General features: G+C 49.8%; 1 protein-coding gene across 1 annotated transcript; it reads left to right on the top strand.

Annotated features, from left to right (window-relative positions):
- Positions 1-8,090, top strand: ATP6V1B2 (ATPase H+ transporting V1 subunit B2). Its single transcript, XM_074928541.1, has 14 exons — positions 1-125; positions 2,673-2,728; positions 3,435-3,533; positions 4,174-4,267; positions 4,360-4,437; positions 4,945-5,084; positions 5,209-5,310; positions 5,707-5,804; positions 6,040-6,163; positions 6,556-6,706; positions 7,088-7,170; positions 7,262-7,366; positions 7,566-7,695; positions 7,813-8,090. Exons 1-14 carry the CDS (start codon positions 17-19, stop codon positions 7,953-7,955), a joined length of 1,512 nt encoding a protein of 503 aa, XP_074784642.1. The 5' UTR covers positions 1-16; the 3' UTR covers positions 7,956-8,090.
- The last annotated feature ends 7,069 nt before the right edge of the window (positions 8,091-15,159 follow it).

Raw genomic sequence — 15,159 nt, 5'->3', positions numbered from 1 at the left:
CGGGGCGGCGGAGAAGATGGCGGCGGTGCGGGCGGTGCGGGGGCTGGTGAACGGCGCCGGGCCCGGCGGGCCGCGGGAGCAGGTGGCGGCCCTCACCCGCGATTACCTCTCCCAGCCGCGCCTCAGTGAGTGCGGGCCCGGGGCGGGCGGGACGCCGCGGCGGGGGGGGGCCCGGCCCGGGTGGGCCGCACGCCAAGGCCCGGCCGCCCCGGAGCCGGGCGGGAGGGACGGACGGACCGACCGACCCGCAGCTTGGGCCGCTCCTGCGGGTGCCCCGGGGGGGTCGGGGGGTGCTGCAGCTCGAGTTGGGCTTTTAGCGGCCGCGGGGCCGTGCGCGGGCCGGGCCTCTGCGCACCCGGATCGCCCCCCCCGGGCCTGTCGCCCCCCCCCCCGGGCCGTGCTGGGCACGGCGGTGCCCGTGGCCTGAGCTCGCGTTTTGAGCAGGAACTGGAAGTTGCTGTAAATTGCTGGTGGTGCTGCGGGTTCTGTTCCTTTAAAACGGAGTTGAGAAATCTGGTGGAAAAGGGGAAATGCAGTAGCCTTGTGAAAAACCCTTTATCGCGGTGCAGCAGGGGGTTGTTTGAAGGTGCGGGCTTTGGGTGGTGGGGTTTTTTTTTGATCTGGGTGGTTGCTCCAGGGGTGACTCCACACGCACACCTGAGCTGGCTGGGTGGCAGCTGGGGAGCTGCTCTGGGCTGGTTTCTTTGCAAATGTCAGTCAGGTTCGGCAGCCAAATGGATCGTTACAATTCCAGCTCCCCCGAGGCTTACGGTGGAGCCGAGGCTTCTGCCGAGGCTGGGGATGAGGTGGCTTCATTTTCAGTTCGTGTTTTTCTGTGTAGAGTTTGGCTTTTGCCCAAACTGACATCGCTTGCAGGTTAGAGATGAAAAACACTGCTGTTGCTTTTTTGTTTTTGTCATAGAACTGGTTGATCTCACTGGAAACAGGAGTTCTGAGGCAGTGGCGAGCTGCCTTCAAGGGGAACTGATGCAGATTGATGTCAGGGAACTGTTTTCTTGCCGACAAAGCGAGGAGTGTAAGCCCTCTCCTGCTGGCTGAAGAGGAAGCGCTCGCTCATGAGACAGTCATGAGATGAAGTGCTTTGCTCAAGATAATGCTTTCCATTTCTTGTCAACAGTGGGCTGCAAACGCTGGCAGTCTGAGCAGAGTCCTCTTCGTAGCATAATGTCAGTGTAGTTCTCCTTGCTCGGGTGAACGGAGCAGGATTTTGACAAGAGTTAAAACCGAGAAATAGGAGTTCCAGCCTCAGACCATCATACGCACCCGGTGACCCTCAAACCTTATCTAATGCAGTTGTGATTGTTGCTGTTTAAGAGATTACATTGCAACAGTGCAAACTGTTTCCCTCAGTGTAAATACCGCCTTGTTGGCAGTCTAGACAGCGCGTGGTGAGCGTGCCTTGGGCAGGCTGAAGTGCCTAAACCAGGTGATTCCCTGTGGCCTGGTGCTGGTGGATTTGTGATCTTTCCAGTACCACGAGTGCCTGTTTCCTCTGCCTTGCAGCGTGACCAGGAAAGGGTGTTGGTGGCTCTCCTGTTCTGCAAATGCCTCCACTTGTTCAATTTTTCCCTCCCAGGGGTAAGTGATTAACAGTCACTCTCTTGGTCACTGCTCCTTGTGACCCTGATAAAGCTCTGACTCAAGGTTACTTTTAACTGTGGAGCAAGTGATGCTGGGCTCTAGCTGGGACACCAGCGTGTCCTTGGAGCAAGGCGGGAGGCACCTTTACTACCTTCTCACAGCTTTTCTCGGGGCTGGTCGCAGAGTGATGAGCTCTGGGCACACGGTACCTCAGAAGTTGTCTGTAGTGCTGATGCGTGAGCTGCTGCTGTGTGAGACAGGAGCCTCTGATGAGCCAGCTGGCTGTGGCCTCCGATCAGGTGTCAATCCTGAGGTTAAACCAGGATAACCCAAGAGTAGGAGGAGTTTGGCTAAGGTGAAATTCAACCTTTTGCGGTGTAGTGCATTGAACTTTTCTCAGGAGACAGGAAAGATGTTATAAGGTTTCCTTTTAGCAGCGTGCCAAAACCCACAACGTACTGTAGCAGGTCTGCTGCTCGGCTTTTGAGCATGAGATCTTCTTGCTTTGCCAAGTCCAGGCTTTCACATGGGCTGTTTCAGTGTTATGGAGCAGGATGATTCTGTGGTTAAAAGAACCAAACCTTGAAGTTGAGTGTTGATACGAAGGTCTTCTTACCGTTCGTTGGACATAACTAGCAGTGACACCCAGGATTACTCCTTTATCACAAATTTCAGATGTTGTTATCCCTGTTTTTTAAAGATCCTGCAGTTGTGTATCTTCCTTAATGTCCAATGTCAACGTCACATAGTGTTGGTGTTTCTGGTGGCACTCAAATTACCCCTGGATACAAGCTTGCATCAGTGTATTGCTGTGACAGACGGGACAATGGCAGTATTTTATATCTTCACATTCCCTCAGGTGCATTGCAAGTAAAGGCAAAAAGTGCTGGCCACACAATTCAGTACCTAATCCTTCCTGTAGAGTTCATAACAACCATAGGAGTGGTACAGAGCTGGGCCCAAAATCTGCAGAGTTGGGCCTGGTGATAGGAATGAAGCTTTGAAAACTTTATGTAGGATATTTCAAATGGTCTGAGGAAGTACCTGACTTGTGACTTGCTTTCTTTCAGCTTATAAAACTGTATCGGGTGTGAATGGTCCCCTGGTTATCTTGGATCAAGTGAAGGTAAAGTTTCAGGTGCTTAATGAATGAAACTTTTCGAGGGAAGGTTTACAGGAAAAGCTGTCGCAGGTTAAAGCCAGACTGTTGCGAAATTCATCGGTCCACTGAGCAATTTTAATACGTTTCTGACTGCTGAGAGAAATGACAATATGCAAATTGCTGTAAGGAGAGGTGTCCGTGTCCATGAAAGGGAGAGTTGTGGGGACTGTTGGGGGAAAGAAAGGAAACAGTGTTTTGGTTTTACCAAAATCCTCAAAATGTTGTCTAAACTTGAATGCAGAAACATACCTATTCGCTCTGTTCTTGACCTTCTTGTTACCAAAGCACAAGTGTTCTGTGAAAGGGAATTTTGGGCTTGTTTTCACATTGCTGGGCAGTTACTGTTGAAGGTGAGCGACTGGTGCTGTCCGGGCAACAACCAGCTTTCTCTTCCTGTTGTCAGATGCCACGTCGTGGCTTTCCCTTAGTATTTCAGGACTGTTGGGGTTTTTGGAAGGGTTTCTCTTAGTTCTTTCTGCAGCCTCTAACTCTGAGCAAATGTTGTGTAGTCCCTGTAAAAATGACGTTAGGCTGATAAATTTTAATTGCCTTGGAATGAGTTTTGTTCTGATGATAAAATTGTTTTTAAAAATAGAGTAGCTGTTAAGCTTAAGATAACTTCTTTCATGACTGTTTAACGCTTTCCACCATCTTTCTTGCTCATCTTCAGTTTCCTAGGTACGCAGAGATTGTCCACTTGACTCTTCCTGATGGCACAAGAAGAAGTGGGCAGGTTCTGGAAGTCAGTGGCTCCAAAGCTGTGGTTCAGGTATGACTAGGGACAGGAGTGTCTCTTGTTGCAACAGAAAAAAATTGTATGAATCAGCGTGTGTCTGAGCCACGTCAGATTTATCTTGTGATGTGTTCTTCTGGTACTGTAAATTAAAAAAAAAAAAAACAAACCAAAAAACCTACTTATTCCGAGTGCAAGTGGCATGAATAATTTTAGAAGATTGAAAACTGGAGTACAGTGACATTTTTTTATTTGCATCCCTCCCCTAGATTTCTTTGCTGCTAGATTAAAGGAATTGTACTGTAGTTGTGCACTTGTTAGATTCAAGATCAACTCCTGTGCTACGTGGGTGCAGGTATTTCTTCTAAGCAGCCGTCTCTTGTTAATATTAATTATCCTTATCTGAAGAACTTTACCCTGTTGGCGAAGGGAGATACTTGAGATCAAAGGAATGGCACCAGGTTTGTTGGTTGCTGCTGATACACTTCATCATTTTTGTTTAAAGTAGGTTTTTAAGGTGATGTCTTGTAGCAGCTCTTGAAATTCTTTGCTTGCAGAGGACTGCCTTGTTTTTCTGCCCTGTGGCTGATCAAGTTCTCAAGCTGTGAAGCAGCACTCTAGTGTGTTATTTTGTAAAGCACAATATTTAGTCCTTTTTCTTCTGGTATATTTACAGGTATTTGAAGGAACCTCAGGTATTGATGCTAAGAAAACGTCTTGTGAGTTTACGGGGGATATTCTCCGAACCCCTGTCTCTGAGGATATGCTTGGTAAGTACTTGCATAATGCTTTGAAGAATGAACAGACTTATCACATGCTAACTTAGTAATTTACATTTTGATTTTACTGCTGTTTCTTGTAGGCAGAGTATTTAATGGATCAGGAAAACCTATAGACAGAGGCCCCATTGTTTTGGCTGAAGATTTTCTTGACATAATGGGTATGTTCTTAATCCGTTCCTGGTGTGGAATTAAATACAAATCTGGTGTTTCGGATTTCTGAATGTTACAACAGATTTGATTTTGAATGTAGGATCTAATTGTTAGGCAGAGTTTAATCTTGTTTTTAAGTACGTGTGTGGCATCAAACTCAAATCAAATTTATACAAATGGTACCAAATTTATACAGGAGGTAGCAGAATAAAACTGTTTAATGTTTGGAGGCTGTTCTTTCAAGTATTTGTAGACTATCCTAATCATACAGCCTCCAAAGATAAAAAGCAGATAAGCTGACAGGCTTTTCTTGAAAGCCCTCTTGCCATTTGCATGACCACAGAATGCCAGAGTCCTGGGATCTACAAAAGGCTCAGGAGCATGTAAAGATTTGTTGGCCTGATGGTGGGGTTTGCACCTTTTGAGATGAGCCTTAGATCAATGCTCCAGGTCAGTGTTCTGACTGAGCTTCAGACATGTACATGGAATAACGTGTGTTCTCTTCAAAACTACAGGTCAGCCAATCAATCCCCAGTGCCGTATCTACCCAGAAGAAATGATCCAGACTGGCATTTCTGCTATAGATGGTATGAACAGTATTGCCAGGGGCCAGAAAATCCCCATATTCTCAGCTGCTGGCTTGCCCCACAATGAGGTGAGTATCCAAAGCTACTCTCTAAACAGTTAGTGGCTTGCATTTCGCTGAGGTTAAAGGGTAAACCAAGTTAAATTCTATGTAAAAGCATCAAATATACAGAGTGAAACATTTTTTCCCCTAGATTGCAGCTCAGATATGTCGCCAAGCTGGCTTGGTGAAGAAATCCAAAGATGTGATGGACTACAGTGAAGAGAACTTTGCCATTGTGTTTGCTGCTATGGGTGTAAGTCATCACTATTGGAGAGAAATGATGCTTGGCTAATAAATAAGACAATGCTGGGAGTAGCTGAACATCACTTTTTGGGAAGTATTTTAAGTAGATCTTATGTATGTAACTGAAAGTGCTAAATGGTTTGGCTGAATGGCTGAAAATCCCCGATGGTCAGAAGTACTGGAGCAATGTGTCTGATCAGGATAAAATACCCTAATCTCTAGCCTGGAATTCTAGAAATAACTCATTCTTCTAGAAATAACTCATTATGTTGGGAATTTAGGGGAGTCTTTGTGATAGAGAGCTTTGCTTATGGATTATTAATGTGGTGGTTAGACCTTAATACAATGCGAAAATGTAGTAACCTAAAATCTGGTCTGGAACTGATGCCATAATGTTGTGATTTAGGTGAACATGGAAACTGCTCGGTTCTTCAAATCAGACTTTGAGGAAAATGGGTCCATGGACAACGTGTGTCTGTTCCTGAATTTGGCCAATGATCCAACGTAAGTAGCTGTTGGGAAAAGGCTGAGGAGAACAAGTAAACGGGAAGCTGAAGCCTCACCGGTGTCCTGCCAGCTGTCACTTACGTTGATGTTTTGCAACGAAGTTAAGGATGAAATGCTGGTGCTCCCGTTGGTAGCAGGTTTTCAGAGGGTTTTAAAGTATTTGTGACTTCAGACTGTTACCTTGCAGCCTTAAAGCACTTGTCATTAATACTGCCGCGCTGTTCCGTTTCAGCATTGAGCGCATTATCACGCCTCGTCTGGCTCTCACAACAGCAGAGTTCTTGGCGTATCAGTGTGAGAAGCACGTGTTGGTCATTCTGACAGATATGAGCTCCTACGCGGAAGCTCTGCGAGAGGTACGTGATTACGAACTCGCGTGCTGGGTGTTGGCAGGAAGGGTTTGTGGTACGAAGTGAGAATGTAAACTTTTGCCGAAGCTGTGACAGTAGTAGTCATTACAACGCACTTAAATAGCCAGCGAGGCCTTTAGTTACTCACTGCTTCTGTGAGAGCTGAGCTTACCTGGCTGGCGGCGCTCGGCCGTTGGATATTACAGCCCCAGGTTTGCCTCAGCATCTCCTCATACGTGGTTGTGGGGATGTACTTCTCTTAACAGGGGGTCGTCTCGCTGTATTTTGGTATCCCCTGCGGGAAGAGGTACTTTAAATCGATGTAGCATGATTAGGGGAGACAGCAGGTCTGTGTGAGTGATCTGACTTCTTGGAAACGTTTTTCTGGATTGCTTCAGGTTTCGGCAGCTAGAGAGGAAGTGCCCGGCCGCCGTGGCTTCCCGGGTTACATGTACACTGACTTGGCCACTATATATGAGCGTGCTGGGCGTGTGGAAGGCAGAAATGGCTCCATTACTCAGATTCCTATTCTTACCATGCCCAACGATGGTGAGTTTTATTTTCAAGTGTTCTTAATAAACAGCCCTTGCAAGGACTCCTTTAGAGCATCCTGCGTTATTTTGGACACGCAGCAAGATAGGAGGTCCTGTGGCCTTTAGGTTTCCATTTGACTATTGCAGTTCTCGGCTGCCTTCTGTGTCTGCACTGCCACGAGAAATGCTTTGCCTGTCTCAGACTTCAGGACTGTTTTCCAGCTCCCTGTCAGTGCTCACAGCTCTAATCCTCACATAAGAGCATGTAGTGATATGTGGGGGTACTGACTGATGGCATTTTACTTTTGAAGTCACTTAATGGCAAAAACCTGCCTCATCAGAGCTAGAATGGATATAAAAGGTCTGAAAACTGTCAAACTTTTTTTTTTTTCCGCAGATATTACTCATCCTATCCCTGACTTGACTGGGTATATCACTGAGGGACAGATCTACGTGGATAGGCAGCTGCATAACAGACAGGTGTGTACCACACCAGTTAGAACGCATTTAAGTTTACTCTGTACTTTATAAAGTATTAATGTTGAAATTCTTGGATGTTTTTTTCCTCCAGGTTTACCCACCTATTAACGTCTTGCCTTCCTTGTCTCGACTGATGAAGTCAGCTATTGGAGAGGGCATGACCAGGAAGGATCATGCAGATGTATCCAACCAACTGGTATGTAGAAACCTCTTCAGAGAAGCAGAATCCTATTTCCAATAGACATTTTACCAAACAGCCTGTAAAGGGAATGCGATTGAGAACGCTCCTGAGGCTGCTTTAAAGCACTGACTGTTTAGTGAGCCCCTTTGAGTTCAAACAGAACTTGTTACGTGGAGGATCAAGGTAACAGCACTTCTGTTTCTGTCCCTCCTAGTACGCCTGCTATGCTATCGGAAAGGATGTGCAGGCGATGAAAGCTGTAGTTGGTGAGGAAGCTCTTACCTCAGATGATCTTCTTTATCTGGAGTTTCTGCAGAAGTTTGAGAAGAACTTCATTGCTCAGGGTGAGTGTTTCCGAGCGTCCCAGTCCGCCGTAACACCTGGAAGGTTTCGTCCTCAGCTCTGCCTGGCGGGGAGACCCCTTCCTGCCCCGTAGTTCAGGCTGTGGTTGCTTTCTGCAGGTCCCTATGAAAATCGCACTGTTTACGAGACCTTGGACATTGGATGGCAGCTTTTGCGAATCTTCCCCAAGGAGATGTTGAAGAGGATTCCTCAGACAACGCTGGCTGAATTCTATCCTCGAGATTCGACTGCAAAACACTAGCTGCAGCTTCACCTCTAACTCCTCGCTCTGTGAAATGCTGTTTGTTTTCTTTTTTTTTCTATGTGTTGGTGTTTACTTGTCGCCCTTACAATTAAAACCAAGAGTAGGTGACACTTGTGCCAGTGTTCCAATGTACACTGATACCAGTTTTTAAAATATCCCTTCTTCCAAAGCCTGGATCTTCAGGAAGATATTTAGGCCAGCTCCTACAAATGTGCAATAGCTCTCCTGAGGCTTTTTTTTGAACTGGACCTTTTGTCGACATTTTGAGGGAATGTCTGAGGATTACCAGAGATTTGCAAATCTTTACTTTCAAATCAGGAACCACGTGGTTTAGAAAAACCTGAACGAGCAAATGTGACTTCCTTTGTCCAAAGCATCTGCTCAGTCTGGTCGTGCTGCTGTAGGACAGATGGCACTCTGCTGCCGGGCCTGAAGACCAGGCTGAGGTGTGGAGAGCGTGGTGTGTGACAACATACCTTTCTGAAAAATGCAAGTCACTGTTTATTAACTATGGCTTAAGATTCTTAAAGGTATGTGTGGCCTGAGGACACGAGCAGGCATGCTAGGTGCTTTTCCACTAGCAAAGGATCTTCTCAGAGGTGACAGGCCACTGCATTGCTACCTTCAGGTAGCATGATCAGGCTTTATTCCTGAGTTAAAGGTTTTAAATTGAAGTTTGCAGAGTAAGCTTCCTACTTACCCTTTTTTTTTTTTTTTTTTTCTTCTTTGAATTCTGGAAATGCCAGAGACAGAAAACAGCAGCTAAAGCATTCTGAGATCAGTAGCGTCCCAACGGACAAAATTATAATTCAAGGCTTTGTGCTGCTACTGAAGGGGATTATGTGAGATGTGAAAAAAAAAAAAAAAATCAAACACCCACCCTCTTCTACCCGACGCAGTTGTACTGGTGGGAGGTCAGCTTTTAAAGTATGTACTAAATGATGCAACAGGAGAAAGCAGCTTGATGTGTGAATGGATATTTTGAATTCTGTTATAAAGCATGCTCTAGGTGGCACTGGGTCCCGAGTCGTGTTTGAAACTGTTGTGGTTTGCACTCCAGGCACAGATTTGGCTAGCCAGGAGAGCTCAGCATTCCCAAACACTGCAAACTTGGCTAGTCAATTCGGTGTTGGCTTTTATTTTTTTTCAAATTGGTTCAGACGAGGCTCCAAGCCCAGTGCTGGCAAGCTTTCTTGCTTTTTTTCCAGGCTTAATGTAGTCTAAGCTCTGGTCTAGCTACCCAAAGCATGTTGCACCTCTCTAAACGCCTTCGGTGCTTGTCTAGGAAGGTGCGAACATGACTTGAACGATAGTGCACTACTTCCAGCTTTCCCTGACGTCTCCGATGTGCAGTTCTTTCTATAGTTTGTTCCGTGTTCTCCGTAACTTGGACGCAATAGCAACTTTATTCCAGTGCATTCCACCCTAAAGCTGTGTCAAGTCTATTTTTCTTGAGGTAGGGATGGGAGGTCGGAAGTGTTGGCATGAGAATACTTTAATGTAGAGAATATCTAAATAAATTAAATATGGAAGGTGTTGAACAACGTGGAAGCTTTTGTGATTCTGTGGTTTGGAAACAGCTTCAGGTTTTTTCAGCAGCGGCCGAGATGTCGTTTGCCCGGTTACAGGAATGAAACGACTTCTTAATGTGCTGAAAACACTTTTCACTTCCGTTTCGAGGTGAAAAGTGGGGGCCACTTGAGGCACCCCCACATTACAACAAGAGGGTTTCCCCTTGGGTTTCAAGATGAAGGCTCCGTGCTGCGGGAGGGGGGGTGCAGTCACGGGGAAGGGCTTTGCAGGGATGTTGGAGGTGACACGATGCCGCTGTGTCCACACGCGCCAGGCTAGGAAACCTTAAAAGGCTTCTTGAAAAGGAGCTGTAGGCGTATGTTGACTTTAAATTTCTGGATGAACAGTGCTAGTAAGGATGAGAGGGGCCTGGGTAGGTTTATTCAGGTGTTCTGTGCAGCGTAACTCTGCTTAAATTCCTGGTGTCGGTCCCTCTCCGTGGATGACTTGTTCCAGTTTCCCTGCTTCAGGGATGTGGCTGGTGAGGGTGAGAACACTGAACCGGGGAGACCCAGGATCCTTCCCCCTGTCCTCCAGAGAGCGGCGGCAAACCCCAACACACCTTCCTTTGAACAACGTGCACATCAAAACCAGTCACTTAACAAGGGAAGAAAGGCCCTTTCTGCTGATTTTGCTGTTCAACTCTGAAGAGCCGTGCCTTGATGTGCTGAGCTGCGCCGACACCGGCTCCGTAAACAGAGTTTGTTCTGACTGATAAAAGCCCGAGGCTGTCTCAGGTCTTCTCCCGTTAAGTGTTTGTGCTGTGTTATAATTGAGCTGTTTCTTGTACAGAAGTACAAGTCATTGAGGTGGTAAAGACATTAGCTCATTTTTTAAAGAACTCATTTAAATGTCCAAGCTGGTTCCTGCTGTGTGTTTTTCACCAGTGGAGAGACCAAGTTACAAATCCCGTATCCTCAGCATTAATAATTGCTTTGATTGTCCCACAGAGATTGAAAAGACTGTTCGTTTAATGTGGTGGAAGAAGAGGAAGGAGGATCTAGTATGCTAAAAACGTGTCTGATGGCTTAAAAAAAAGTCAGGCTGGGTGATTTTTGACTTTTTCTACTCATTTACCCCGAGTTACAGTTTGTTTTGAGGGAGAGAGCCTAGGGTTAGGGCACAGGAATAACTTCATGAACAGATGGCAGCCCTTGGCGCTCAGTAACGCAGGTTTTGAAAACATGAGTAAGAGGAGAAATTCCGAAGTCCAGTGAATTCCTGAAATCCTTCAGCAGGTGACAGGTTTTGGGGACAAAGGTTGAACAAGCATTCCTGAGCGTGGGTGAGTGCCTCTCGGATGCCTGCATATGGATAACTAACATGGCTCCTGAAATGTCCATGTCACAGAGCAAAGCAAAAGGAATTCTGCGATTAGAAGAGTATTTAGAATTAAGCTCTGATTTGCAGCTGATGGGAGCAGAAGGGGAAGAGTGAGATGTATTTTGTGGCTTGGGGCAGGCTGCACAAGCAAGCCATGACAGCGTGGCTCAACCCGGGCCAGATGGAGGTTTGGGATGAATAAAAATAGTGAGGGTGGCTTTGTGCCGGGGATAAAATAACTTGTCTGCAGCACCCGGGAGCTGCGTGGCACTGCGCGAGCGGCCCGGGGATCCCTTCCCCTTGGCAGCCATGTCGCTGCCGTCCACGAGGACCTGAAACAGGTCCTGTATCACCTGGAAATAAGGTTATTTTTTCAATTAAATATTTAGGCAGCGGCACAAGAACGGCTGCAGAAGTTACCAGACCTGCTGGAAGCAGAGGTGACGCTTTTCAGTTTGGATGGCGCTTGTGGGGACTGGGGGGAGGGCTGGCTCTGGTTCTCGTGGCTTTGTGAGGTTTTGTGCACAAAACCACCCTGCTGAGGCTCTTATCTGGGGGACTTAATTCAGGCTTACTGGCTGTTTAAACCTCTAGGACTGCTGGTTTCGTGAGGCACGTATGTCAGGCAGAGGTCTGGTGGCAACATCCAGCTCTGACCTGTCCCCTCCGCTCCCTGGACTCTCACGCGTGAGTGGATTCCTGCCGGCATCGCCCGAGCCGGCTCCTACTCCGGCCCTGCAGCCTCGGAACGGGGCAGAAATCTGTCGTCCGCCCGCCTGGTGCTCCCCGGCTGCTGGACAAAACGCATCTGCCGCCACAGGCAGAGCATCGCTGTCGCCCTGTGCTCACAGGCGCGCTCCTGCCTGACCGCGGGCCCTGTCCTGCGGCCTGGAAGCTGCCAGGCAGCCACAAGGGCCCTGGAAGAGGGGAATGACAGAAGCAGCTTTAGCTCCCGTCAGCTGGAGGCCCCGGGAGCAGGCTGGGACTTGCAGCACGGTTATTTTAGCACTGAGCTGAGAACAGCCATGGGGTGGGAAAGCGAAGAGTGCGGGGCTGGAGCGGGGTCAGGTCTCCCCCCCGCTCTCCTGACCCCGATACACGGCCAGGCCTGGGAAGGGTGCCCCTCTGCGTGGCGTCGGGCCGTGCCAGGAGCCACCGGCGGGCTCCGTGTCCCGGCGCTGAGCAAACAGCCCGCTCCTCCATGGCGTGGGGACAGCAGGTACCATGCTAAATGGGACGTGCTGATCTCCCAGCTGCTGCCTTAATGCATTTACATGCTGTTTTCTTTTTTCTTCTTTTTTTTTTTTTTTTTTTTTTTTTAGTAATGACTAATGAGGACTGCCTGGGGGTCTTATCCCCCTTCGCCAACTGATGTCAGGCAGTCGGGTCCCTCGGAAAAGCACCCGCCAGCTGTCGGCTCATTCAGGAGGGGAGGAGAGCAAACATTGGACACGTTTCCCCCACCCTGCCCCTTGGGTTTTCAGTTGGGACTGGCAGATGTAAGGCAGGAGAGCAGGCTGGTGGGGAGAGCTGCTGCAGGTTATTTGCACATCAAAAGCAGCTTTGCCTCCAACCCCCTATCACCCTGCGAGCACGAGGTGGCTCGATTTAATTGCTCTTTCAAAGGCAGCCCTGGTCTTGTCTCTGCTGAGATTTTTAGGACTAACTCTGCCCCCCATAGCCAGAAACTGATGCAGTGGCACCGGGGTGTCAAAAGAAGATGCAAATCAGCTTTTCTCTGTCTTGAAGCTTATTTGCATCCGCTGATTAGCAAAACAACTAATTCAGACTCCTGTTTGAGGACGGTTGTGCTCGGGCAGCTGGAGCAGAGTGAACCCAAAGCACAGGCGAAGTGGGGAACCCCAGTGTCTGGGGGGAGGTGCACGAGCTGCTGCTGCTTCTCCTGGTTTGCCCCCTCCTACACCTGAGCCGACTGTGTCCCTCGTACTCGGGCGCTTCCTCCCCCTGGGAGCCCTGGCACAGGCCGATGCCATCCCGTTCATGTTCCGCCACCCACAGAGGAAGCGCTGGGTGCCACGAGGCTTTACCCTGGTGTTATCGGGGCTTCTGCTCCTTCCTGAACCCTTGGGCATGGAGCAGCGGGGTTGCAGCAGGGACCTGGCTGCCCGGGCCATGGCTGTCCTCCACTGCTCAGCTTTCCTTGTGATCTCACAGCATCCTGACACCAGAGCCGTGTTTCTGATTGTGCAACAGGCCTACGAGGGCCGGGCACTGCCGCTACCCTGTTCCTGCTGCTGCCTGAGGCAGAGGATGCTCTGAGCCATGCCTGGGGGGAGGACACTGCTTTTTCTCACCAGTATTAGGCTTTTGGTGGAAAAGGAGTGGCACCAACCCTCACCTGGTTTAATGGAAGAAGCATCCCAGGCTTCCCAGGGCTGTGGTTTTGGCTTCCCAGCGTCCTGGGCATTGCCAAGGAGCTGTCCTTATGGTGTGTGTGCCCTCGGGGATGCTGCTCTTGCTCCCGGACCTGCCCTGACTCTTCCTGCTGCTGCTCAGCCCCGGTAAGTCTCCACTGTGCTCTGGCATTTGCAATTTGGTTGTGGCCTATGCGGGACAGGGATGTCCCCTGGGATAACGGCTGGCTCGGGGGTCTCCCCCCTGCTCTCCTGACCCCGATACACGGACGGGCCTGGGAAGGGCTCGGCCGAGCTGGCAGCACCCCGCAGCGGGCAGGCGATGGTCCGAGGGGATTCGTAACAGAAGGTGCCGCTCAGGAGAAAGAGCCCTCGCACGTGGCTTTCTATCTCCTTCCTCCTCAGCAGTTTTCAAAGGCTCTAAAAATAAACTTCTCTCACGCCTCAGGCAGCGTGAGCAAAGCCAAGGTTTCCCTGGAAAGCATCAGCAGGAGCTGGGTGCCGGTGCTGGGTGCCCTTTTGGGGGGCACGGAGCAGCTTGGGTGTGGCTTGGGGCCCCCCTTGCTCAGTGGTGGGGTGAGTGCCCCGTGGAAACAGCCAGAGGAGTCAGGATGAATAGTGTTTTCTGTGATTTGAGTGTTCCCCCCGATTTTCTGCCCCCCTGTCTCCCCTTTTCCCCGCTCTGTGATGTTTAGAGCTGAAACCACCGGTTCCATGCAGGGCAAGTAGACTCTGAATCAGTCGATTTGTGGGGAGAGGAGCTTAAATAGTCAAAACACATCCTCAGTGTCATCGAGGCCTTCCCACTGTGTATCTCCTCCTTAATTGTTTTTCTGTCTCTCCCCAAGAGATGGACCTGCCCACCTCGGGGACGGTGAGTTGGGGACCACTGGGGCTGGGGGGTTTGGGCTGAAAATCCCCCATCGGTCTCACGTGCAGAGCAGGAGGGTGAAGCCCGTGGGATGCGGGCTGGGAGCGGGGCCAAGTGGATTATCTCCTCTCTGATACCCCCGTGTTTGCCGGAGGCAAGTTGCTGCTTTTCCATGCATGGGTTGTCCCAGCTGCACGGCGGAGATAACGCCGCTCGCTCATGCGGGAAGGAGCTGGCGGGGCTGGAAACAAACAGGGCCAGGTGGAAGGACGTCCCCGAAGGGGACTGTGGTGTGCTGTGATAAATGGTTTGTGGCTTGGGGGGGAAGCGATGTGCCCCAGAGAGGGGCATGGCAAAGCGCCATCCTGCATTGTTGCTTGCTGGTGGTGGAAACCCTCCCAACGCCGCCAACCCTCAGAGAGGCTAAGTAAGTTTTAAAAAATTTATTTATAAATAAAAACATAAAATTACCAGTAGTTTACATTGGTCACCAGAAATAACATCCAAAAAAAAACCTCCAGAAAAATAATTATATGTACAGGCTGAGCGTGGCCGGCCGCCGAGCGGGCGGGGGGGGCCGCGGCTCACACCGGGAGCGACACAGCTGCGACGCGGACGGTCACACACAGCGTTGTGCAAAGGCAGCACGTCGATGCCTCCGGGCGATCACATCACACAGCGCTGGCTGGGGGGGACACGGGGCTGCCTGGGGCGACGGGGACCTGGGACGGTGGCACTGAGGCCAGCGGGAGCAGGGCTGGGCGTTGCGGGGATGGGGCAGCCTGGGGAGGGGGGGGGACTCTGCTCCCCTTGGCACCCCGTGTGTCTGGCACTGGAAAGCTCCTGGTCACTGTGCTCTGGCTGCGACGCGGGTGCAGAGCCCTCGGTGCAGGGCTATGGCTCGGATGATGCAGAAAATCCCTTCTGGCCTCGCGAGCCGGGGCGCAGCCACGTGCCATCCTTTGTCCCTGATCCTTCTGCTCTCCAAAACATCCTTCAGCAGGTCTGGGCAAAGGCTGGCTGACCTGACCTGGCCCCGGCCTACAGCTGCAGGGCTGGA

The sequence above is a fragment of the Athene noctua genome, chromosome 28 (genome assembly GCF_965140245.1).
Source record: "Athene noctua chromosome 28, bAthNoc1.hap1.1, whole genome shotgun sequence".
Lineage (NCBI taxonomy): Eukaryota > Metazoa > Chordata > Aves > Strigiformes > Strigidae > Athene > Athene noctua.
Note: the sequence above shows the minus strand (reverse complement) of the source record. Positions and strands in the feature narration are given on the sequence as shown.